Below are 24,688 nucleotides of genomic sequence, written 5' to 3'. Positions count from 1 at the left end.
GTCTGGTGCGCTACAGTCCATAGGGTCGCAGGGAGTCGGACATGACTGAAGTGACTTAAAACACACCCGTATCGATGGCACATACATTTTGAGCACTTACCATGTACCAAGCGTCATTCCAAGCACTGTTCGTGTATGAACTTAGTTCATTTCCATCAGGCCCAGGGGAATAGGCAGTGTCATCATCACCCACATTTTATAGACAAGGAAGCTAAGGAGAGGTCAGCTGCAGCACTGAATTTAACTTCTAGAAGTTTGGCTTCAACTTTGTGTCCTTAATCAGGAAAGCATGCTGCTTCTTGAAACCACTGGGTCTGAGATTTCAAGCAAGCAGAAAAATGAAAATGTAAACAGAATCATAAAAAGTAGTAGCTATATGGGGTACATTTTCTTTAATCAGTCATAGCCCGTATGAGCATAATCACTCAACTAAAAGCCTCTATTAGAAGGTATTCAGTTTAAATATACGTTCACCATTTGAATGAACTCTATTTGCTGATAAAATAACATAGGTCTGTCTGAAATTATAGGGACAGTGGTATACGATATATCTAAGGTGATGTTGTACTATGTTTCCTGAATTATAATATCAGTGTGTAGGCTCTCAAATGATCCACAACCAGATGTACACTTTCTCTCTTACCTTCCACTTCCCTAAATCTGCTCTGATTCCTATTCCCTATTTATCCTGTTTAATAATTACTGCCACGGACCTGCTTAGGAGACAGTTTTCACAACATCCCTTAACCCTTTCCCTGCAAATGACTTCATTCTCTACCTTACTGACTCTTTTTGTTTTTTTGGTCCACTCACAGGTCATGGTTGATGAGAACTAAGTATAGGGATGGTAATACTCTTGTCTCAAGGGAAGCTGTGCATTTTAAAGTGAATTGAAAAAAGAAAAGCATGCAATCTTAATCCAGTACAATCACCTTCCAACACATTTGAAAATATTTCTGTTACCCCTTCAGAAACTCTTTAAAGTTAGAATTGCATTTTCTTTAGAGCCATTATTTAAGACACATTTTTGTACTTTTCACTTTGATGAAACTGCCGATATCTGAGTATAGTTTTCTCACGTTCTGTGTTGTGTGTGTGCGGTTTTCACCAGGACTGTTGATTAGACTTGATGGTCATGGTTTGGTTGGGAACTCATGTCTACTATGTGTCTGTGAGAAAATAGATTCTGAGTTTCAAACAACTGATGCGAAAATATTTAGAACGTAGCTGATTTGCAAACTGACACTCTCTTCAAGGTACAAATCCACTTAAGGAACTTTAGCCTGGAGCAGTTAAACCCTAGGGACAGTTTTGAATTTTAAAGTTAGGAGTGACCTTATAGATTCCTTTGCCTAAGGCATTCACTCTGCTGCTGCTGCTGCTGCTAAGTCGCTTCAGTCGTGTCTGACTCTGTGTGACCCCATACACAGCAGCCCACCAGGCTCCCCCATCCCTGGGATTCTCCAGGCAAGAACACTGGAGTGGGTTGCCATTTCCTTCTCCAGGGCATGAAAGTGAAAAGTGAAAGTGAAGTCACTCAGTTGTGTCCGACTCTTAGCGACCCCATGGACTGCAGCCTACCAAGCTCCTCCATCCATGGGATTTTCCAGGCAATAGTACCGGAGTGGGAGACATTCACTCTACTGATTATGAATAAGGAGTCCAAAAAGTTTAAGTTTTTCCAGAGTGGTGTGGCCTGCTATCAGCGGCATCTCTTGAATGCAAGTTGGAGTGGCAGCCTTGATAGATGTTGTGACATGGTACAGACTTCCCACAGTGCCCCAGGAAGCACTGCTGTCTCCAGAAAGTTGGGATGGATGAGTCCTTTAATGAGTTCCCAAGGTAGGATCAGTTAGGGTCACGAGTCTTCAGGTTTAAAGCTAGCAGGGTTCCTTTAAGTCTTCTGTGATCCTTTGATACAGTGATATTTATTAAGAATTGAATATAATGCACAGTGTTTCCTAATCACACCTGCCTGGGTACCACTCTCCCTCCACCCTCACCCCCCACAAGGCATACCTGTGAACTTCTCTTGGGCATCACACTTCTTGGAATATAATTGAGAGAAACTGGAGTGGTGACTTGGGATTCAGAGTGGGGTTAACCTGGCTTGGAATACTGGTTCTGTTGTTTACTCTGGGCATGTCACTTGGTTCTGTAGTGTATCAGTTTTCTATGAAACGAGGATACTACCACTCTTGTGTATGAGATGAATGAGAGAATAAAATTATGTGGTGGTTAACAAAGTGACTGCAGATCTAGGCCTTCAGATACTTGTTTTTTTCAGCTATGCATTCAACAGATATGTGTGACTGCTTGCTGTGCACTAGGGACATAGAGGTGGCAAGAAGGGCAAGGTCCCTGGCCTCAAGAGCCAGTGAGTTCTCCCCTCTTGAAGATGATAACTGGGGTGAGTTGTGCATTGTGGTTGTTTCAGAGGTAAAGCCTCCAAAGTGTGTGCATCTATTTCTTGCCCAGAGAATGAGGGTTTAAGTCAGAAGTTGAAGCAGGTGAAAATGATGACAGACGTTTCTCTGAGGTCATCCATAAAGCACTGGAGAGTGGATAGTGGCCTGACTCCAGGGATGATAAAATTCTCTTAACTTAGTTAATAGACCTTGACTGAGGATCTGCTTTACCTGGGAGACCTCAGTTAGTGATTCGTGAAAGAGAAGCAGTGGTCTTGCAAGACAGAAATCAAAACAATTCCCTAAAGTTAAATAATACCTGTTGGTCTTGGACTTCTGATTACTTCTATAAGACTTCTTATATATTGCTTCTATAAGACTGCAAGGAGATCAGACCAGTCAATCCTAAAGGAAATAAGTCCTGAATATTCATTGGAATGACTGATGCTGAAGCTGAAGCCCCAATACTTTGGCCACCTGATGCAAAGAACTGACTCCTTAGAAAAGACCCTGATGCTGGGAAAGATTGAAGGTGGGAGGAAAAGGGGCCGACAGAAGGTGAAGTTGTTGGATGGCATTACAAACTTGATGGACTTGAGTTTGAGCAAGCTCCAGGAGTTGGTGATGGACAGGGAAGCCTGGCGTGTTGCAGTCCATAGGGTCACAAAGAGTTGGATGTGACTGAGCAACTGAACTGAAAGTTAGTTAATACTTGTTGGTCTCTGACTTCTGATTACTTCTGTAAGACTACTCATCAAGCGTACTTGCCTTGGCTTATTTTACACATGTGTTTCTGTGACTGGTAACTTGAAGTTATCAATTTCTTTTAAGTCTTGTCTTATCATTTGATAGGGGCTTCCCCAAGGGCCCAGCGGTAAAAAAAAATCAACACACACACACACACAAAAACCTGCCTGCAGTGCAGGAGATGTGGGTTTGATCCCCCTGGGTTGTGAAGTCCTCTGGAGTAGGAAATGGCAATTCACTCCAGTATTCTTGCCTGGGAAATCCCATGGACAGAGGAGGCTGGCAGGCTACAGTCCATGGGGTCAAAAAGTCTAACACAACTGAGCACTTCCTTTGGTGAGGTAATAGTCACTGAGAGTCTTATATAGTGTAATGTAATTTATTCAAGGATTTTATGAGGTTGTTTGGTTATTTGTTGCCAAGAGAGGTAACTCCCACTTAAAAAATCTTCCAGTATAAAATTGGCAGGTCACTTTGGAGGCTTGTTGGCCTGTTACTTCGTAGGTCTCTATGGGTCCTCAATAGCTTTTTGAGGAATATCATTGGCCTTCCCTCAGGTCTGTGGCCTTCCACCTGGGAATCTCTCCTGGTAAGGCATCTTAATTTTTATAAGAGAATGTTATTTCTGTTCTCAGTGTAACTAACTTAGTAACAAAGCTTGTGAGTTTTGTCTCAACTCAGCAGCCAAGTATCACTCTCCTCCAACTTAGCCATCATTGCCTCCTCCCTCATTGCCATCTAAAACTCAAGTGGAAACTGGCTTCTGGCAGCTGCCAGAAAGGTAAATAATGGCCCTGTTCTTCTAGAAACCTTCAGTTTCATCCTTAAAATAAGGAAGATGCGCAAAGTCAGTGTTCTGTGCTCTGAACCACCAAGTCAGCCATGTGGAATCCAGTGCAGTCAGCCTTAGGAGTTAAGAGTCTTATGAAACGTGCTGTTTTATTTACTAGGAAGGCATGTTCCTGGTATCACACACACCCTCTCAATGAGCAATCCTGTGAGGTATTTCCGTCTCGTTTCTTTACAAAAACTGTGGATAAATTGTCTTGTCTCACTTTATATCCCCCATGAGTCACTGGGTTACCAAAAAAGTTCTTTTGGGTTTTCCATAGCACCTTATGGAAACAGCTGAATGAACTTTATGGCCAACCCGATATTTTTGCTGACTGCAGACCTGCACTGACCAACTTCCCCCAGCTTCATTTTATTTACATTCTCCAACTCGGTGTTCTTCTAAGATACTCATTCATTGTTTCAAAAGATTGCTGCATAGTTATTGTATATATATTTGGTGGGTATCTTAAACCCTTTTTGGTGAATGTAGAATATGAATTACTCAGAAAATAAGATGAAGAATTTAAATGTTTTATTTGATAAGAATAAAGGCCAGAGAAAAGATTTACCACAACTACTCATGCTGAGAAAACGCCTGTTTTGCAAATTACATTACAGCCATCTTTTAAGTGCCACCATTTTGGCTAAAACCCCTTCAAGAGTCTCCTAATAATAGCCTCCCAAGAGCACGTCTCCATCTTTTCTTTTCTCTGTTAAGAGTCTCATTCCTTCTTGTCTAGTTCATAGGCTTGTACTCAATTCAGGTAATTCATATAAAAAGCATGTTGCCAATTGTAATATGCTTCCCAAATGTAAGGATTCATTTTCTCTACCACTGACATCATTTCTGACTGCTGCAGTTTCTTTTCTTTTCCATCCCTGAGGACATTTTAAATGTTCTGGGCATTCTAAGCACTTTCTTTCTGAGGGATCTCTTTCCTTTCCAGTTTCCCATTTTTTTCCCCTAATGTGTTCGTTTCAGTACATTTGTTCATCTAATTACCTCCCTTGACTCAGCTGTGATGTTGATAAAGGTTATAGAGGAAGTACAATTCTCTTGAGAGGTATTGCTCCACCTTGCCATTAAATTTTGTTACGCTGTTCTCTAGGTGAAAGAAAGGCAGGAAGCACGGTTTTCTCTGCTACTTGTGAATGAAGATTTGGTGGTGTTCTCTAACATTCCCTTGGCTAATTATTGAGCATCTCTTAATTACCAAGTACTCTTGGGTTCCATGTGGATACAGAGAGCAAGAGGGTTATTCGCTGTCCTTAAGGAGTATCCTGTGTGAACAACCAACTCTAAGAAAGGTTGTCTTTAAAATGTTTCCTTAGAGCTAGGAGAAGCAGCACAGTGTCCAGAAGAAGTCAGGAACCAGAGATTTCTTATGTAAAGTGTTGGAAGAAAAAACTAATAAAGGAGGTGAAATTTATCCTCAGCATCCAAAGATGCAAATGAGTGTGGGACAGAAAGGATAGGAAAAGGCTGTCCATCCAAGGCTAGAGATACAGACCCTTTTGAATGAGCTCAATGATGGTATCACTTCAATCAGAACAAACTTAAACTAAATTTCTTTGAATGATCAAAGCTTTTTAAAGCTGGAAGTCACTTTATGATTATCTTTACCAATAAGATACCTGAGCCCAGAGAGGTGACTTTGAACAGTTCACTTCATGTGACAGCACTGACATGTTACACAGAATCGTTGTTCAGTCACTAAGTCATTTCCAGCTCTTTGTGAGCCCATGGACTGCAGCGTGCCAGGCTTCCCTGTCCTTCACCATCTCCCAGTTTGTTCAGATTCATGTCCACTGAGTCGGTGATGCCATCCAACCATCTCATCCTCTGTCGTCCCCTTTTCCTCCTGCCCTCAGTCTTTCCCAGCATCAGGGTCTTTTCCAATGAGTCAGCTCTTCCTTTCAGGTGGCCAAAGTATTGGCGCTTCAGCATCAGTCCTTCCAATGAATATTCAGGGTTGATTTCATTCAGGATTGACTGGTTTAATCTCCTTGCTGTCCAAGGGACTCTCAAGAGTCTTCTCCAGCACCACAATTTGAAAGCATCATTTCTTCAGCACTCAGCCTTCTTTATGGTCCAACTCTCACTTCTGTAATGACTACTGGAAAAACCATAGCTTTGACTATATGGACCTTTGTCAGCAAAGCGATGTCTCTGCTTGTTAATACACTGTCTAGGTTTGTCATAACTTTATATATATACATATAAAAGCTCCTAGTTCTGTACCAGATGAAGTTGATTGAACCCAGAAAATGGAATAAGGAACTGAGCGTGTGTGTCACATTCTCCCTGAATGAGCGTGAAGCCGCATAGATACATACTTACCTGTGACACATTCCTCAAGAGAGTGTTTTGTTGCTGTTGTTTTTTACATGCACCTTTTTTTTAAGTCTTCACTGAATTTGTTTACAATGTTGTTTATGTTTTCTGTTTGGTTTTTCAACCATGAGGCATGTGGGATCTTAGCTCCCCAACCAGGGATCAAACCAGCACCCCCTACATTGGAAGGCGAAGTCTTAACCATTGGACTGCCAGGGAGATCCTATAAGAGAGTTTTGAAAATTAAACTTTACGTCAGGGAATATCAATCATGTGGTCATGTGCATTTTGTGAACCAAGGATGCTCCACGTGCCAGATTGTTATTTCATCCAACAACAAACTTTATTGAGCCTCTGGAATGTTCCAGGCTCTGTTCTAGACACGGGGGACTTAGCAGTGAACAAAATAAAGTCTCTGCCCTCTGGGAGTTTACAGTTTACCAGGGAACACAGACAATGCTGCTGCTGCTAAGTCGCTTCAGTCGTGTCCGACTCTGCGACCCCATAGACGGAAGCCCACCAGGCTCCCCTGTTCCCGGGATTCTCCAGGCAAGAACACTAGAGTGGGTTGCCATTTCCTTCTCCAAAGCGGGAAAGTGAAAAGTGAAAGGGAAGTTGCTCAGTTGTGTCCGATTCTTAGCGATCCCATGGACTGCAGCCTACCAGGCTTCTCCATCCATGGGATTTTCCAGGCAAGAGTACTGGAGCGGACACAGACAATAAGTAAATATTAAAATGCATTTAGTAGTCAGAAGTACCTGGAAGGATGACATGGTGCATAAAGAGAAGAGTTAGAGCAGGTGAACTATTTCTGAACCTGTGGTCCAGCAAGGTGACATTTTAGCAGATAGCCGAAAGGGGATGGAGGAGAGACCTTATGTGTTTAGGGGAAGACTGTTCTGGGAGAGGAAACAGAATTACCAAGGCTTGGACTGGGGACTGTGCTTGGTGGGTTTGGGGAGTGGCAGGAAGGCCAGTGTGGTTGGAGTGCATTGGCAGAGGAAAATGTGGGGGTGAGGGTGAGGGGTACAGAGCCCACATCACAGCAGGCGTGTAGGCATGGGGTAGACTTTGGGTTTTGTTTTGAGTGCTTTGAGAAATGTTTAAGCAGAGAAGTAGCGAGATGTCATGACATTTAAAAGGCATCTGTCTGGTTGTTGACCCGAGAGTGAGCTGTGGCAAGGCAAGATGGGGATTGGGGGCTATCATGTAGGAGATGCTTCCAGTGGTCCAGGTGAGATGTAGTGGGAGCCGGGCTGGGGCTGGAGGCACTGATGGCTGTCAGACCTGAGAGAGGTTAAAGAGTGTAGCTACTGGGATTTGTCTGTGGATTGAATGTGAAGAGTAAGAGAGGAGTCATGGGTGACATCGTGGTTTGGGGTACAAACAGCTAGAAAAGCACATTTGCCATTGACTAATATGGGAAAATGGCAGGGAGAGAAGGTGGAATTGGGGACATCAGGGTTTCCAGTTTGGCGCATGAGTTTGAGATGCCTCTGAGAAATCCAGAGAGGGCATGGCAAGGAAGTTGTTGGATAAGTAAGTCTGATGCTCACAGGAACATTTAGAGTCTAAACTTGTCAACAGAGATGCCGCTTAGAGCTGATGTGTCTGGATGAGTTGAGCAGGACGCTGAGTGTGAATACAGCAGGGGGGAGAGCCAGAGGGAGCACGAGGCTGTGGGAAGCAGGTGTTGCATGGGAGTGCGGTGTGATCCGCCAGGTGTAATGCCACTGAAGGCTTGAAAACATGGAACCTGAGACTTGACCATTGGAGATGACAAAGCAGGAATCTCTGGGGATCTTTTCTTCTTTCTTTAATAATTGCTTCTATTTCCTTCTTTCTTTTTGGCTGTGCCGGGTCTTCGTTGCTGCTCCCAGGCTTTCTCTAGTTGCGGTGAGCGAGGGGGCTACTCTCCAGTTGCAGTGCAGAGGCTTCTCACTGTGGTGGCTTCTCTTGTTGTGGAGCATGGACTCTAGGGCGTGTAGGCCTCAGCAGTTGTGGCACACGGGCTTAGTTGCCCCGAGTCACGTTAGATCTTCCCGGACCAGGAATTGAACCCATGTACCCTGCATTCACAGGTGGATTCTTAATCTCTGGACCACCAGGGAAAGCCATCCCTGGGGCTACTGGCAGAGGGGAGTGTTGGCGACATGCTGGAGAAAACAGCGTGATTGGAATGGATGTAAAAGAGAATGGGAGGAGGAGAAACTTATGCAGCAAACCCAATTCTTTCACTTATTTCTGCTGTCCATTACAAGGTAATAGAAAAATGGTGCAGAAACTGGAGGAAAAAATTGGGGATATTTTTTCAGGCAGGATATAGATCCAGTCTGTATGCATATGTAAGTGATCCAGAGGAACACTGGCTGAAGTAGTTGACAGGGGCTGGGATCTCATGCCCAAATGAGAGGTTGGTTTTAGGAGCACAGAAATTGGTCCATCCTAACAAGAGAGGAGGAGACAGTGCCTGAAAAGTACTGGCAGGGGGTTTACCCAGGCGTGGAAAGCATGGAGAGTGGATGCTTTTATTTTTTCATTGGTTGGGGAGGCAGGTTTCTTGCTTGAGGCTAGAAGGAGACTTGGTCCCGAGTGGCAAGCTGTCCCATGTGATGCCTTGATATGCAGGGAACACAGCAGCTCTGGGGTTCTGTCAGGACAGGAACCATTGTCTTGTTGCACTTAGCATCTTGCCTGGCGCGAAGCAGGTGCTCTAAGCACGTAATCCCAAGGTGGAGCTGCTCCACTGGCTCAGGCATTTGTTTGTGACAGCCACAGGCAGGAAGGCTAAAGGGTTTGTGGGCCAAAGGGCACAAGATGCATGCCCTTTGTTCATAGATTAGGACTTTCAAAACTGCACAGCACGCTATGTCCCCAAATTCTAAAACAGCAGCAAATACTTTGTTTGTATAAAACCTAAATGATGATTTTTAGATTCATTTCCATGGTGCCCTGTTAGAATTAGCACTACCGTTGTACCCTGCTGTATAATAAACAATCTTAGACCTTTATCGATTATTGATACAAATGTTAGTCCCTAACCCCTTTTTATATGTCTTAAATTTTTGAAATTCATGTGTACCTGCCATAACACAAAATAAACACTAGACTCTAAAAAAGAAAGAAACAGCACAACAGGGCATTCAACCACGTACAGGGCCTTTTTGGAGCCTGGGGTGCCATGTGAGTACACAGGCCACACGTCTATGGAGCTGGCCTGGTACAGGGCTACTGGCTGAATCTGATCAAACACACCCATGGGCTGTAGACCCAGGGGCACTGGCCAGAGCTAGGACTTCAGGAGAAGATAGCATTACATGTTTACATTCCTTTTAAAAGTTTAAGAAAGAAAGGTCAAATCTGAAAGAGAAGCGCCATCATCACAGATAGACAAAGATGAGGGTATAGCAGTGTTCTGAGAAAGTGAGCAGATGCATCAGCACTGTTTAGAAACTTTCATCACTGAAAACATGCCCTAGGGGTGTCTCCCTAGTCAGAATTCCCCAAATCACAATAGTGGGAAAGGGAAGGTGGGAAAAGTGACACTAGTCAGTATCAGAGGTTATGGTTCATTGTCAGTATAGATGTGGCATAGATGACTGATTTAAAAAGAAAAGACATAAGAAAATCCTCCCCATTTGTTTCTCAAACTCCAGCAGAGAAAGACAGTGTGAACGGAAGTTTAGATCTAAGGCATGAGTAAGGTGGGGGCTTCCCTGGTGGCTCAGATGGTAAAGAATCTGCTTGCAATGCAAGAGACCCAGGTTCAATCCCTGGGTCGGAAAGATCTCCTGGAGAAGGAAATGGCAACCCATTCCAGTATTCTTGCCTGGGAAATCCCATGGACAGAGGAGCCTGGTGGGCTACACAGTCCATGGGGTCACAAAAAGTCTGACACAGCTGAGTGAGTAACGTCACACACCCATAAGGTGACTGATTTTGTAGCTGCTTTAAAATTGACTTTTTTCAAAGGTTGCTTTCCAAAAACAGTATCTAAAAGACCTTTTTGAAGATGTTTTCCAACATTGTTCCCCTTTTACTGGGGGAAAAAAATCAAATTAACTGAATGAGATGAATATATACACCTGTGCTCTGCTGTGAGCATTTGTCTTCCATGGGAATGACTCTGTCACCAGATAATGCAAGCGTGAAGGTTAGGCCACCAAGGGAACTTCTGTAGAGTTCTGAGAATAGTAGAAATTGCACTTTTTAAGTCTGAGGATCTCTGAGTAGAGAGGTTGGTTCCAGGATGACTTATAGGAGAGGAGAATCCATTTTATAGTGTTGTCAGGGGACTGGGGTTGAGGGGGTAGGCCTGGGAAGGAATGGTTGTCAGACACAGTTGTCAGAGGTCACTGGAAGTCAAAGAAAATCTGAGTGTTCATTGTGAAAAGAGTACTTGAAAAGAACACGGACATATCCATGCCCCCTTTCCATTTGCCCTTTCACCCAAACTTCCTAATTTTCCTGTCCCATCATCCCTCAGTATCCTGGGGGTTTGGTTCCTGTTGGCCCTCCACCCCATACAGAATTCACAGATTGTCAAGTCCCTTATAAAATGTCATAGTATTTGCATATAACCTATGCACATCCTCCTGTATACTTTAACTCATCTCTAGATTACTTAGAATACCTAATTTGATGAAAATGCTATGTGAATTGTTCCTTGTTCAGTCACTAAGTCGTGTCCAACTCTTTGAGACCCCATGGACTGCAGCACACCAAGCTTCCATGTCCTTCATCATCTCCCAGAGTTTGCTCAAACTCATGTCCATTGAATTGGTGATGCCATCCAACTGTCTCATCCTTTGTCGTCCCCTTTTCCTCCTGCCCTCAATCTTTCCCAGCATCAGGGTCTTTTCCAATGAGTTGGTCCTTTGCATCAGGTGGCCAAAGAGTTGGAGCTTCCGCTTCAGCATTAGTCCTTCCAATGAATATTCAGGACTGATTTCCTTTAGGATTGACTGGTCTGATCTCCTTGCAGTCCAAACTCTCAAGATTCTTCTCCAGCACCACAGTTCAAAAGCATCAAATTCAAGTTTTGTTTTTTGGAGCTTTCTGGATTTTTAAAAAAATATTTTTCATCTATGGATGCTAAACTTGAGGATACAGAGGGCTGACTGTGTTGTGAACAGTATGATTTGACCACGGCAGGTGGGGCCTTTGAATTTTTCTTTCCTCAGAAACAAGCTTAGCTTATCATCCAGTGTCACTGGAGCTTGCCTGCTCTGGTCATTTGTGACAGAATTCAGTCAGCTACAGAGAGCCCAGGAAACAAGTGTCCCCAGGGTGGCACACCTGGAGCAGTGCCCACCTTAAAGCAGCTTCATCAGGCCTGGTACCTGCACGGAGACCTGTTCTGCTGGAGATGAGAACCCAGAATCCCTCCCAGGATGGAGGTGTCTGGTGCCCTTATCAACCCCAGGAGAATCTGTAATCTGTTTTGCATGTCAAGTTACTGTGTTCATGAGAAAAGCAAAATCCTATCCTCCTCTACCTTGTTTGCATATTCAAGGTAGGGGTGATGGCTTGACGTGATGGCTAAGCTCTCTTAACACCTGGGATAGTGCCTTTTCAAAAGTATATCTTAAATTCCTTTTCTACTTGTTATCAACTCCCTCAAAATTAACACCTTGTTTTGGACCTTGTTTTCCAAGTATTTCAACAACATGTTTCACTTACTGTCTTTACCACACAGTTTTACCATTCACCATTGGTTAACACTTTTGAAAAAGTGATAATACCCAGAAAAGTCAGGTGACAGTCACTTGCCTGAATCTCATAATCACACAGGGTTACATTAATGAATACAATTATATGTTCCCACAAGCCAAATCTGTTTTGTAAATAAAGTTTTATTGAAACACCCCTGTACTCCTTCACCAACATCCTGTCTGGGGTTACCTTTGGCCCATATCAGCAGAATTGAGTCATTGCCACAGAGACCATATGGTCCACGAAACCATTTGCTGACTCTTTTACCTCCCCCCCAAAAAAGAAAAAAACCTTACTGACCTCTGTATTAAAATGTACAGACACCTGCCACTCTAAAAAAGGAGCTGCTGCTAAGTCACATCAGTCGTGTCCGACTCTGTGTGACCCCATAGACGGCAGCCCACCAGGCTCCCATCCCTGGGATTCTCCAGGCAAGAATACTGGAATGGGTTGCCATTTCCTTCTCCAGTGCGTGAAAGTGAAGTCACTCAGTCTTGTCCAACTCTTCGCCACCCCATGGACTGTAGCCCACCAGGCTCCTCCATCCATGGGATTTCCTGGGCAAGAGTACTGGAGAGGGTTGCTATTGCCTTCTCCCTAAAAAAGGAGAATTGAAGTTAAATAGTGTGGGCAAGTCAATTCCATGCCTCACGAGGGCCTGTGTGATCTGTACCCCACTGTCCCACCCTTTGCTACTCAGTGTATCTGGTTGAGAGAATTTGGGGGCAATTTTGATTGTAGGTGGTTTTCACTTTGTATTGATTGCAGAATCTATATCTAGAGTAAGATACAATCCTCCTTGGTTACTGTAATTTGACTCAGCCTTACCCAGCAGCTTTCCCTTACCTAGGAAAACCAATTATAAAAATTATTAACAGAAACATACCCAATGGACGTATATGGTTCCTGTGGCCAGTAGCATCAAACTTGATGCATCTGCCTCCAGAGAGCCATGATAACCTTTCCTCACTGAATCAGAATCAATCTCTCTCATTCTTCATTAATTCTTCCTTTCAGTCTTCATGATTTTTGTCTTGATAAACCACCTTTTAAGATAATTTGTGTGTGTACCTAGGTTGACCTTGAGAGTCTCAAAGTTCAGGGTACCTCAGTGTTGATTGTCATCTTCTTCATACTCACCCCATATCCTTGAATACTTGAGTCTTGAACGTGGCAATATCTGCTTTTAAGGAAGTAATATACTTTTTTCCTTTTATCTGAGTCCTCCCTAGCAGCAAACAGAATACAGTTGACCCTTGAACATTAGTGTGAACCGTGTAGGTCCATTGATACAGGGATACTTTTCACTAGTAAATACCACATACAAGACTATGATCTGAGATTGGTTGATGCTGTGAGTGGGGAGAAAGCATGGATACAGAGGGCTGACTATCCATTATAGGCAGATTAATCTCAAGTTGTTCAAGGGTCAACTGTATAAAAATTGATCACTAGGTCTCATGTTTACTAAATTCAAATAATGTTAAAAAGCATTTCCCCCAAAGCTCTGTACTTCCGTGTCATTTTAATGTAGATTCAGGGTCCAGAGATGTGGCTGTCCTGGCCTGAATGCAGTGTCATATACACGTCGCAAGAGCTTCCTCTTGGCAAGGAGCTCAGTTACTTACTTCTTTTTCGGGGGAGTAGTCTTTCCCATTGATTAGACTTAGGACTGAGCAAGGAGGGCCTTCATCATCCCAAAGCACAGAGAAGGGAACTGGAGGAGCCCTGTACCCTACTTTCCTTACAACTCCACTGGTATGTATATTCCCAGGAATATAAAGTTAGATCAGAGCTTCCCAGCAACCTTAGATTATTTGTTGTGAACAGTATGAATCTAAATCTTCAATCTCCTAAATCTTCAAGGCGCCAATCAAGCTTTTAGGCTGTGGAGCAGGACTCTATCAAAATAAAAAACTTCTCGAGGAAAAACATAATTTGAAATATCAACATAATTGGAGGTGTTCTCACACTTGGAAGAATGTCTGCAAATATGAAAAAAGGTGTTAAAACTTTATATAAATCATTAAATGAATATTTTAAAATTGACAAAGAATTTGGACAGTTCATGGAGGGAAATTACTTTTTAACCACATACATATAAGCATCTCCAATATTTCCCAGTTAAAGCACTATTTTGTGCACCTAATAAAATGGTAAGAACATCTTTAAAACAGCAACATCCAGTGCTTATAGGGCTGTGGTCAAACTGGCCAATTTAAATGGACAAAATCCTTTTAAAAACTGTTTGGACTAGATTCTGTAGATAGTAAACCCTGCTGGCTCTGAGAGTTAGAGTTGCTTGAAGTATTTTAGACCCATTATTCTGAGGGTGAGTGAGAGGGAGAAACAAAAACTAAGTGGGGTGTGTGTGTGTGTGTGTGTGTGTGTGCGTGCGCGCGCGCGCGCAGGGAGAAACAAAATCATCTGGGGTGTGCATGTGTTAGTTGCTCAGTCATGTCCAGCTCTTTGTGACCCATGGACTGTAGCCTGCCAGGCTCCTCTGTCCATGGGACTCTCCAGGCAAGAATACTGGAGTGGGTAGCCATGCCCTTCTCCAAGAGTATCTTCCTGACCCAGGGATCGAACACAGGTGCCTTGCATTGCAGGCAGATTCTTTACCATCTGAGCCAATCTGGTAAATATTGTACATTTGTAGATAATCAGACTTTATGTAATCCAGGTTGTGTCCTCAACTTGACAAACCAGGAGACTGAAGACTGAAAAATAAGGAAATCCCTTCCCCAAGGTTCAGGTGGGAGTTAGGAGCTCAGATGGACTAGCTGGACTCTTCTGAGTTCCAGTTTTCTGTTTTCCTTTTGACTCTTAAAGGGTTTATGGAACTCTTTGGTAGTATTTACAAATGTAGAATTTTAATAATCTTGTGTAGATTTTAATATTTTATGATTGAATATGTAAACATTAACTTTTAAATAAGCCTTAAAAAGAATTCTAGCTCTTTCCCACTTGTAAATATTTTGACTTGCCAATAGAAATAGATAATCTTCATAGATTTAAAAGAGTAAAAACTAGAGAAACACTCATTCTTTTGATCATTGATTTTTTTTTTTTTTTTTTTTACTATCTACTTTATGCTCTGTACTCTTACTGTGCTTTCAGAATATAAAACAAATACCTCCAGGGCTGCTCTCTAAGAGCAGGAGTGATGGACATTTGCTTAAACAAGTTTTTCTATAATGAACATGTATTGTTCTGTTGCTATGTCCAACTCTTTGCAACCCCATGGACTATAGTGCACCAGGCTTCCCTGTCCTTCACCATCTCCTGGAATTTGCTCCAACTCATGTTCTTTGAGTCAGTGATGCCATCCAGTGATCTCATCCTCTGTCAACCCCCTTCTCCTCCTGCCCTCAGTCTTGCCTAGCATCAGGGTTTTTTTTCCAGTGAGTCAACTCTTCACATCAGGTGGCCAAAGTATTGGAGCTTCAGCTTCCGCACCAGTCCTTCTAATGAATATTCTGGGTTGATTTCCTTTAGGATTGACTGATTTGATCTCCTTGCAGCCCAAGGGACTCCTAGAATCTTCTCCAGCACCACAGTTCATAAGCACATAATGAGCATAAGTGATTACAAAAATTATATAACCCTATAATAGAGATAAAAGTAAATTCAAAGTAGGAACCAAGATTTAGATGGAAAATCACAAAAAAGATACTTGAGCTTGATCTTCAGAGCTTACTAGGAATTTCTCAGACTGATGAGGGGAGTAAGTATGGAGAAAAGGCATTCTAAGAAAAGGACACTGTGCGGAATCATGAAAAGCATGGCACTTGTGGAGAGCTGAGCTAATTAGATGTGTCTGAAGTCAGATCGGTTAGAGATAAGGTGTCAGAAAGTGGCTCAGCGGGACTTTCTCCTGCTAGTGTCATGTATGGTTCTAAATACCTTTACACAGTAGTTTTACTTTATACCATTGATTTCCATTTTACAGGTGGTGAAACTGAGTCCAAGAAAAGGAAAATAACTTGAACAAAGCCTAATAAGTAGTGGGGTCATGATTTGAAATGTGGCAGTTGAGTCCACAGGTCAGAGTCTTAGAATCTAGACTGTTTTTCCTGTCCCCTTCCCCCCAGAGGGTTTGGAGCATTGAATGGTTTTCAAGCTTGCTGTCATAGTGGTGCAGAAGATAGGTAAAAGGCTGAAGGTAGGAAGCTTGGAAATAGCCATTTGCAAGAATTAAGACAAAGGATAACGAAGGCCTAATCTTGGAGCAAAAGTATTTAGGAGAGAAAAGCCACAGAACTTAGTCTTGATTTGATGGAGCTACCAAAGAAATTCTGGCTTGGAAAACTGGATAGATGTACCACTCATCAGACTGAAGAACAGAGATGGAGGATTCAGTTTAGAACAACTTTAGTTGTGGTATTCATGGAATATTCAGATCAAGAAGTCTGGCAAGCAGTGGGATAGTCAGATCAAAGAGATGAGGTAAAGCTTTAGCCCATCATCAGCCTGGGTTATCATTGAAATCCTTCTAACGGATGCTACAAACCACTTAGAGCCTATAGTGAGCTAAGAGGGCTAAGGAGAGAAACTCTAGTGCACTGCTTCTCAGAATATAGTCTACCCAGGGGCTGGCTGTGCACCAGTTGTTTATCACTGGTCCATGGTGAGAGATGGGATTTGCTTCAGTATGTAATTGTAAATAAGCTTGCTATTTACTTGAGCTGACTTTAAAAAATCTTAGCAAGACATTGCATTGCTTAACATGCTGATTTTGCAAACTCCTTTTTTTTTTTCTTTTTTTTTTGTTGCAGATCACATTTAGTATCACTGACATCAAGAACATTTAAACTTTACGTAGAGGGAAATGGTAGCCAAAGAGACAGAAGGTACAGTGTGAGTGGTAGAGTGAAGAGCAGAAGAATGGGAAGTCCAGTTATTCTAATGGGTTCATGGTTTAAATGAGCAGGTGGCCAGCACAGCCACAGAAAGGTCAGATACGATTGAAGACTAAAAGTTATTGGATTTGGCCATTTTAGGGTCATTGGTAATATTTTAGGAGCTTTGCCCCCTGCTTGCTCTTTTACTTTCTACTCTCTCATCTTTATCCACCAAAGTGAAGTAGAAGTGAAGTTGCTCAGTCGTGTCCGACTCTTTGTGACCACATGGATTGTAGCCTACCAGGCTCCTCCCACCATGGGATTCTCCAGGCAAGAGTACTGGAGTGGGTTGCCATTTCCTTCTCCAGGGGATCTTCCCGACCCAGGGATCGAACCCTGGTCTCCTACATTCCAGGCAGACACTTTAACCTCTGAGCCACCAGGGAAGTCCTTTACTTGTCAGACCTATACTTTCACCATGTATACCAAAGACCTCTTCGGCTCTAAAGTACTTTTGAATTCAGTCTTCCTTTTTCATTATATCTTGGGTGATCTGAAATTACTGATCCCTCTTTCCTTGCTATCATATTCTTTCATCTATAATGCACTGACCTTGGTATTCCTTTTCACACCCCACCCACCATTCTGTGCCCATTTCTTCTACACACACTGCATGTTGTTCAGTTCAGTTCAGTTCACTCACTCAGTCGTGTCTGACTCTTTGCGACCCCATGAATCGCAGCATGCCAGGCCTCCCTGTCCATCACCAACTCCCGGAGTTCACTCAGACTCACGTCCATCGAGTCCGTGATGCCATCCAGCCATCTCATCCTCTGTCGTCCCCTTCTCCTCTTGCCCCCAATCCCTCGCAGCATCAGAGTCTTTTCCAGTGAGTCAACTCTTCGCATGAGGTGGCCAAAGTACTGGAGTTTCAATTTCACCATCATTCCTTCCAAAGAAATCCCAGGGCTGATCTCCTTCAGAATGGACTGGTTGGATCTCCTTGCAGTCCAAGGGACTCTCAAGAGTCTTCTCCAACACCACAGTTCAAAAGCATCAATTCTTCGGCCCTCAGCTTTCTTCCCAGTCCAACTCTCACATCCATACATGACCACAGGAAAAACCATAGCCTTGATTAGACGGACCTTAGTTGGCAAAGTAATGTCTCTTCTTTTGAATATACTGTCTAGGTTGGTCATAACTTTTCTCCCAAGGAGTAAGCGTCTTTTAATTTCATGGCTGCAGTCACCATCTGCAGTGATTTTGGAGCCCAAAAAAATGAAGTCTGCCGCTGTTTCCACTCTTTCCCCATCTATTTCCCATGAAGTGATGGGACCGGATGCCATGATCTTCGTTTTCTGAGTGTTGAGCTTTAAGCCAACTTTTATGACATCTATTTGTTCCGCTACATGTGTGCATGCTAAGTTTCTTCAGTCATATCCAACTCTTTGAGACCATATTGACCATAATCCTCCAGGCTCCTCTGTTCATGGGATTCTCCAGGCAAGAATACTGGAGTGGATTGCCATGCCCTCCTCAAGGGGATCTTCCTGACCCGGGGATTGAACTAGCATCTCTTACATGTCTTACGTCTTCTGCATTGGCAGGAGGATTCTTTACCTCTGTACCACTACATGTGGTATCAATTTCCAAATCTAAACTCAACCCACCTTTCTTTTCTGAGCTTCGGTGCTATCAGCCTATCAGACATCTAACTCAAATGGCACAGACTCTTCAATATATGCAAAGCTGGACCCAAATTGTCACCTACATTTTCCTCTCCATCCCTTCTTCCTAAGCCCCGTGCTTATACTGGAATCTGCCAAGCTGCCAACCACTAGTGTGAGCATCATCCTCACCCCCTTTTTTATCCCATTAGTAATTGATTTCACTACCAAATACCTCTTTGAATCCGTAACTCTCCCTTATCCCTGCTGCCTGCATCTGGGCCACCAGCATCCGTCACCTTGATGACTGAGTTATCCCCTTGTGAGGATCTCTCTCCCTTTCTCCGTCTTCTTTTGTCTCCACCCTCACTACACTAGAGGTGGAGTCATCAATCTAAAAAAAATCGAAATTTGATGACATCACCTCCTTGTTGAATTCTTTGCCTGCCACTCCAGTCTCATCCCTGTGTTCCATAGAGTCAGGTCACATTGATTGTTTTTCAGTTCTTCAGTATGTTCTCTTTCTCTCTGTTTTAAATAATCTTATCTTTGACTATGCTGGACCTTCATTGCTGTGCAGGCTTCTCTCTAGTTGTGGAGAGTGGGGGCTGCTCTCTAGTTGCAGTGTGTGTGCCTCTCATTATGGTGGCTTCTCTTTTTACAGAGCATGGGCTCTAGAGCTCATGGGCTCAGTAGTTTTAGCACATGAAGTTAGTAATCGTGGCTCCTGGGCTCTAGAGCACAGATTCAGCAGCTGTGGTGTGTGGACTTAGTTGCCCCACAGCACGTGGGATCTTACTAGGGATGGAACCCATGTCGCCTGCATTGGCAAGCAGAGTCTCAACCACTGGACCACTAGGGAAGTCCAGCATGCTCTCTCTTTTTGCACCTTCACACATGATCTGTGACTGGAGCTGTTATATACCCTCTTCATTGGCAAATTTGGCTCCCATCAGCAGAAAACTCCTGTAACCCTGCATATCTGAATTACATGGAGTTCCTCTGTGGTCACCCAGCAGTCTACTTTTCCCATTTCATTACCTTTTCCTTATTGTTTGGTAATCTCTCATTTTTATTCATGAATCAGTGCCCTTCTCTGAATGTTAAGCTCCCAGAAAGCAGGAACCATACCTGGTTGGTACGTCATTATACTTCAGGCTCCTAGTATAGTCCTTGAAGAATGTGAACATTCAGTCAATGTTGGTTAAATGAAATGAATGCTTTTCTGAATGTTTTCACATCCGTTATCTCAGTGGGGGTAAAGTGGAACAATTTAGAGAGGATTTTAATGAAACATAAGATGGTGGATTAGAAGATTAAATTATTTGTTGAATTGTTTTGCCCTAGTAGGAGGAAGGAGAACTAAGAGACAGAAAAGCTGGTTAGGAGAGTTAGAAGCATTTCATACTACCTTGTAAAACAAAGAGGAAGAATTTTTTTTAAATAGCTTGCATTATTCAAATTTCACATTCCTTCTAATAAATTGAAGCCTATAAGGAGGGGTATGTGTGTGTGTGTGTGTGTTAATATTTTAAAATGTCAGATTGTCCATCTCTTAGAGTTTATTTTCTTCACCTGGAAAAACTACATAACATGATGTAAAAATGTTTTTGTAAACTTTGATCTTTCAGTTTGTTTTCTTTGGAGGGAGGTTTACAGAAGTAAGTAATTGATTTCATTCTAGCTTTTCTATTGTCAAATTGAGACAAAATGTATTTTTAAAGATTTAACTGAGCTTAAAAAAAAAAAAAAAGATAAAGAAGTAAACACCAAGAAGTAAAGGAATAGGCAGTCAATTGGAGGAAATCTGAGTTCAGAAAACCTAGGTAAGATAAATTACTTTTAGGACAAAATGATCTCTTTCTGGAAGTCAAGGTATAAAACACGTGGTAAGACACATTACTTGGTGTCCTCAGCTTCTTCACAGAGATGCACTTCCAGAGCTAGAGAGCTCATCACCATTCAAGATAGACTTTACAACAATTGCTTGACATCCAGGGCAAATTAGATGTCAGCTATTCCAGAGACAAAGTGAATATGCCATTTTGAAACTATTCAAAGGGACTGGTGCGTGTTCTGTGTAGGGTAGTGACTATTCAGATTCTGTATGGAGATGCAGATTGAACAATATTTAAAGAAAAAAGAGATCAAGATGTTTTCTTTAAAACCCAACTTTATATCTAATGAACTCCATAAAAAATGTATCTGTGCATAGTTCCTGATTCTCTATAAAACATGGAAGAGAGAAGCTTGGTTTGGAACATCTTGAGAAGTTGCCACAAACATTGACCTCTGCAGGAAAAAAATCTAATACAGATTTTAGAGAATGTTTATCGTTGACCAGGCAGCACTGTATTCTAACAGTTCTACCAGATGAGTTAGCTCAGAAATACATCTTGATTAACATAAATTGAGCATTGAGTGGCATTGTTTTGGATTTTCTGGCTGTAATTAACTAGTAGCTTTGTTAAGTCCTCATGGTGATTTCTGGGTGCAAGAACCACATGACTAGTTTATATGAGGAAGTTTGCCATCTGGTTTGCTGTGCCAGAGGACATGGAGAAGCTACATCTAAAAGTTATAAGAAGCAATTAGGTTTTAAGGTGAAACAAGAGACATCGAGCTGTCTCTTGTGATTTAGAAATGAAATTTAATCTGTCAAAGCCCATTCCTATCTACCCTGACTCTTAAGGCTTTGCAGAAGCACTTCAACTTGGAGGTTATACTGAGACCACGCAGTTTGACTCATGGAAGGTCCAGTTAGAGTCAGTAGTACAATTGTACTGTTGTTCAATTGATAGAGTAACTGGTACAGTAACTTAGTAGCAGTTAACAATGGCTACCAGGTCTCTAGCTGTTCTCTACCATTTTCTGTTTGGTGAGATGTAGTGTCATTGTCTCTATGAAAATAATATTTCTCATATTAGACTGAAAGATTTCAACCCATATCTAGTAGAGTGATCTGGCAGAGAGGTTTGGGGCGAGTCAGCACATCTGGAGTTATGTGGGTAGAGATGTCTGATGGATAAACTGGATGGACTATGAAAAGAACGGACCTAGGGGTAAGAGTAGATGTCTCTTTTCTGGAAGCAGGGCAAGAGTCTCCTCCCAGCTCCACAACCACTGTCCAGCTCTTCCTCTGAGCATGCTGGGGGGGGGGGGGGTGTTTTTAATTTTGTGGCTTCTGTGCAGTTGTTTCCATGGTTTCTCTGAGTTTCCCGGATGAGTGACTTTAATGTGCTGCCTGGTTTGGGATATTTGGTTCAAAGAGACTAAGACACAGAAAGAGCCTGTGACAAATACTGTGCAGAGTGTGGTGTTGCTCGCATATCAGCTCTCATCTTGCCCACCCCTTGTTCTCACATAAAATGAGGGAGAAAATGGAGAATTTAAATTTTCAAAGAAAAATCCATCTGATTCTGTTTTCCCTGGCCCAGGGGTCTTTCTTTCATTTCTTTCCATGAACCAGAAGCCTTTCTGTCATTGGAAGAGCCCCTATAAGGCAGTTGTGTGGACCTCTCTATATGGCCAGGGGCTATCTGTGGGATGAGAGAGCAGGTGGACCTGGAGACGGGGGTGCATTGTTTCATCACAGAGAACCACAAAGGAAGTCTCTCCAGCTCCATACAACCTGTTGTCTCCCACCTTCCATTAAATTTTAAGTATTTCTAATCACACATTTTTTCTAAGGTAGGCTAGCATCAACTTCCTCTTAAATTATTTACCAATGCCAGTAAAAGATAATGGAGAATTTGAGTAGAATGAAACGTGCTTTACTCTTCCGACTTCCCTGTGAATTAGAACAGGGTTAATCTTGACACCATGGTGATACAACAAGAGATGAGAATCCTTCCTGTATTTCCACAGAGTATGGTACAATCCATAGCCCGTCAACACCTATTAAAGATTCAGATTCTGATCGATTGCGTCGAGGTTCAGATGGGAAGTCACGTGGACGGGGCCGAAGAAACAATAACCCTTCTCCTCCTCCGGATTCTGATCTTGAGGTATGTCATTGCCAAAGCCTAAGTAAATAGCAAGTGATTTAGAAGCTAAATGCGGATTCTGTATACCTGCTATGAGTAAGGTGTCCAAATGCCTTTGTTACTGCTTTCCGTTCCATATCAACATAAATAAGCCAGTTTTTTTTTTCTTTTTTCCGTATTAAAGATAAAGCAGCTTTCACTTCATGTGGTAAAGCATTTATTTTTCCTCTTTAGTGAAACATCATAAATTATATCATTCTGCTTTGACAAAGTTCTCTTGTACTGCTCTGTGTCATTGCCGTTAAATTAAGTGTTGTACTAAATATGCTTCATAAAACTCACTTGGAAATTAAAGGCACACTGTGTGTACTGTGGGGAAGAAAACCCCGAATGTTCTAAACACAAGTGGTTATTACCTTTTGAGACATGCTTTGTTGGAGTTCAAAGCAGGAGATATTAAATAAAACTTTACAGGATGATAGATTTCAAAACATTGAATCCACTGATTTTAACTTTCTTTTCATTGCCCAAGTGAAACTGATGGTAGAAAACATGATTGTTTTGGCTGAAAAGATGACAGATTTCCAGCAGAACTTGAGTGTATGAATATGTGCTGGTGTGAGTGGGGCTGGGAAGAAAAAAGCAGAATATGGAAGCCTTTGGTGATATCTCAAAGATCTTTTTGAAATGAGTTCCTTCAATAATTCAATTCTAAAAACCCCAAGAGTATGCCAAGAGCATGCAGGTTATGTCTACTTAAGTTATTAACTCTGAAATGTCAATAAAATCAGGCAGGAACAATATACCATCCATTTGATAACATCCCAATAGGTAATACAAGGTGAATAGATGATGTAAAGTTTTAGTTTTTATATACAATTTTTAGATACTTGGCTTATTAAGAATAAGCTGTAAGATTAGTTATTTTAACACTTCTTAATGAACAGTGATCAGAGGCAAAGAAAAGATCAACTGAATGATTTTTTCATTGATTGCCCCTCTGTCTTAGAAGTTATAAACAAACTCGTTTTAGCTTATTTTCCATGTCTTTAGAACTAAGACTGAGAAGTGACTACAGAAGTCGAAAGAACATGTAGGCTTATTTCTTTCCTGTATTTTTGACAGTGTTGCTGGTTGTTTATTCTCTTATATCTTATCTGAGGTTTTATCTGAGAAAAGCTGGGACATACACTTTGGAACATTTTTGGTTCAGTTCAGTTCAGTTGCTCAGTCATGTCCAACTCTTTGCGACCCCATGAATCGCAGCACGCCAGGCCTCCCTGTCCATCACCAGCTCCTGGAGTTCACCCAAACTCATGTCCATCAATGTTTAAAAAATAGTAAATTCAGACTTTTCATTTGTCTCCCATTTCAAGACTACCTTTCCTTATTGAAGTTATGAATAGCAGGTTTCTCAGCCAAGGGCAAGACACACTGATCTGGTGCTTCCTTTGTAGAGGGTGTTCATCTGGGACTTGGACGAGACAATCATCGTTTTCCATTCCTTGCTCACTGGGTCCTATGCCAACAGATATGGGAGGGTGAGTACCAAGAGGCATCATTTGTTCATTTCTTTAAATCTGCCTACAATTGAATTTTTTTATCCAAATGGGAATGTGGCTTAAAGTAACTTGATTTATTGAAATAAATATATATATAAGACAAAGCCATACATTAACAGAAGGAGTTCTTTTTAGGCTCTTAAGAATATAAAGATCTCAGAAAGATAAACTTTATGCAATTAAATACATTCTTATTTTAGACCCCAATGAATAAAGGTGATCGGATGCTATTCTAGGGTGAAATAGTGGAATATATAGATGATATGGAAAGATCTTCTGTGTTGTGTTTTTTTATTTGCCACATATTTTTATTCTCTTTATTCCCAGCATATTCAGGGGAGCAGATAGTTCACTTTATATTGTCTTCCATGATTAACAGTGTTAGTATTTTATTTTCAAAACACTTATTATGAATGTCTTTATTAGTCCCTTCACTGTAGAGCTAAATTTATGTGAATAGTTTGTAAAAATTTGGCCTCTGAATGACAAAGGACAAATATATCCAATTCTTAGTTGTTACAACACTTATCTTGGTGGTAATAATTTTACAGATCACCTTCCATGAATATAATTTTAATTTCAGTGTTCTG

General features: G+C 42.0%; 1 protein-coding gene across 6 annotated transcripts in view; it reads left to right on the top strand.

Moving 5' to 3' along the window:
* The window catches only part of EYA1 (EYA transcriptional coactivator and phosphatase 1), a 180,759-nt gene that overhangs the window by 71,970 nt on the left and 84,101 nt on the right, over positions 1–24,688 (top strand). For all 6 annotated transcript variants that reach the window (XM_052651460.1, XM_052651459.1, XM_052651458.1 and 3 more), the window contains 2 exons: positions 22,418–22,557; positions 23,994–24,077. In XM_052651460.1, coding sequence (XP_052507420.1) covers positions 22,418–22,557; positions 23,994–24,077 — 224 coding nt within the window. The remainder of the gene's footprint in view (positions 1–22,417; positions 22,558–23,993; positions 24,078–24,688) is intronic.

Source organism: Budorcas taxicolor, chromosome 14, assembly GCF_023091745.1.
Source record: "Budorcas taxicolor isolate Tak-1 chromosome 14, Takin1.1, whole genome shotgun sequence".
In the NCBI taxonomy this organism is placed as follows: Eukaryota; Metazoa; Chordata; class Mammalia; order Artiodactyla; family Bovidae; genus Budorcas; species Budorcas taxicolor.
This window is presented reverse-complemented; position numbering and strand designations above follow the sequence as displayed.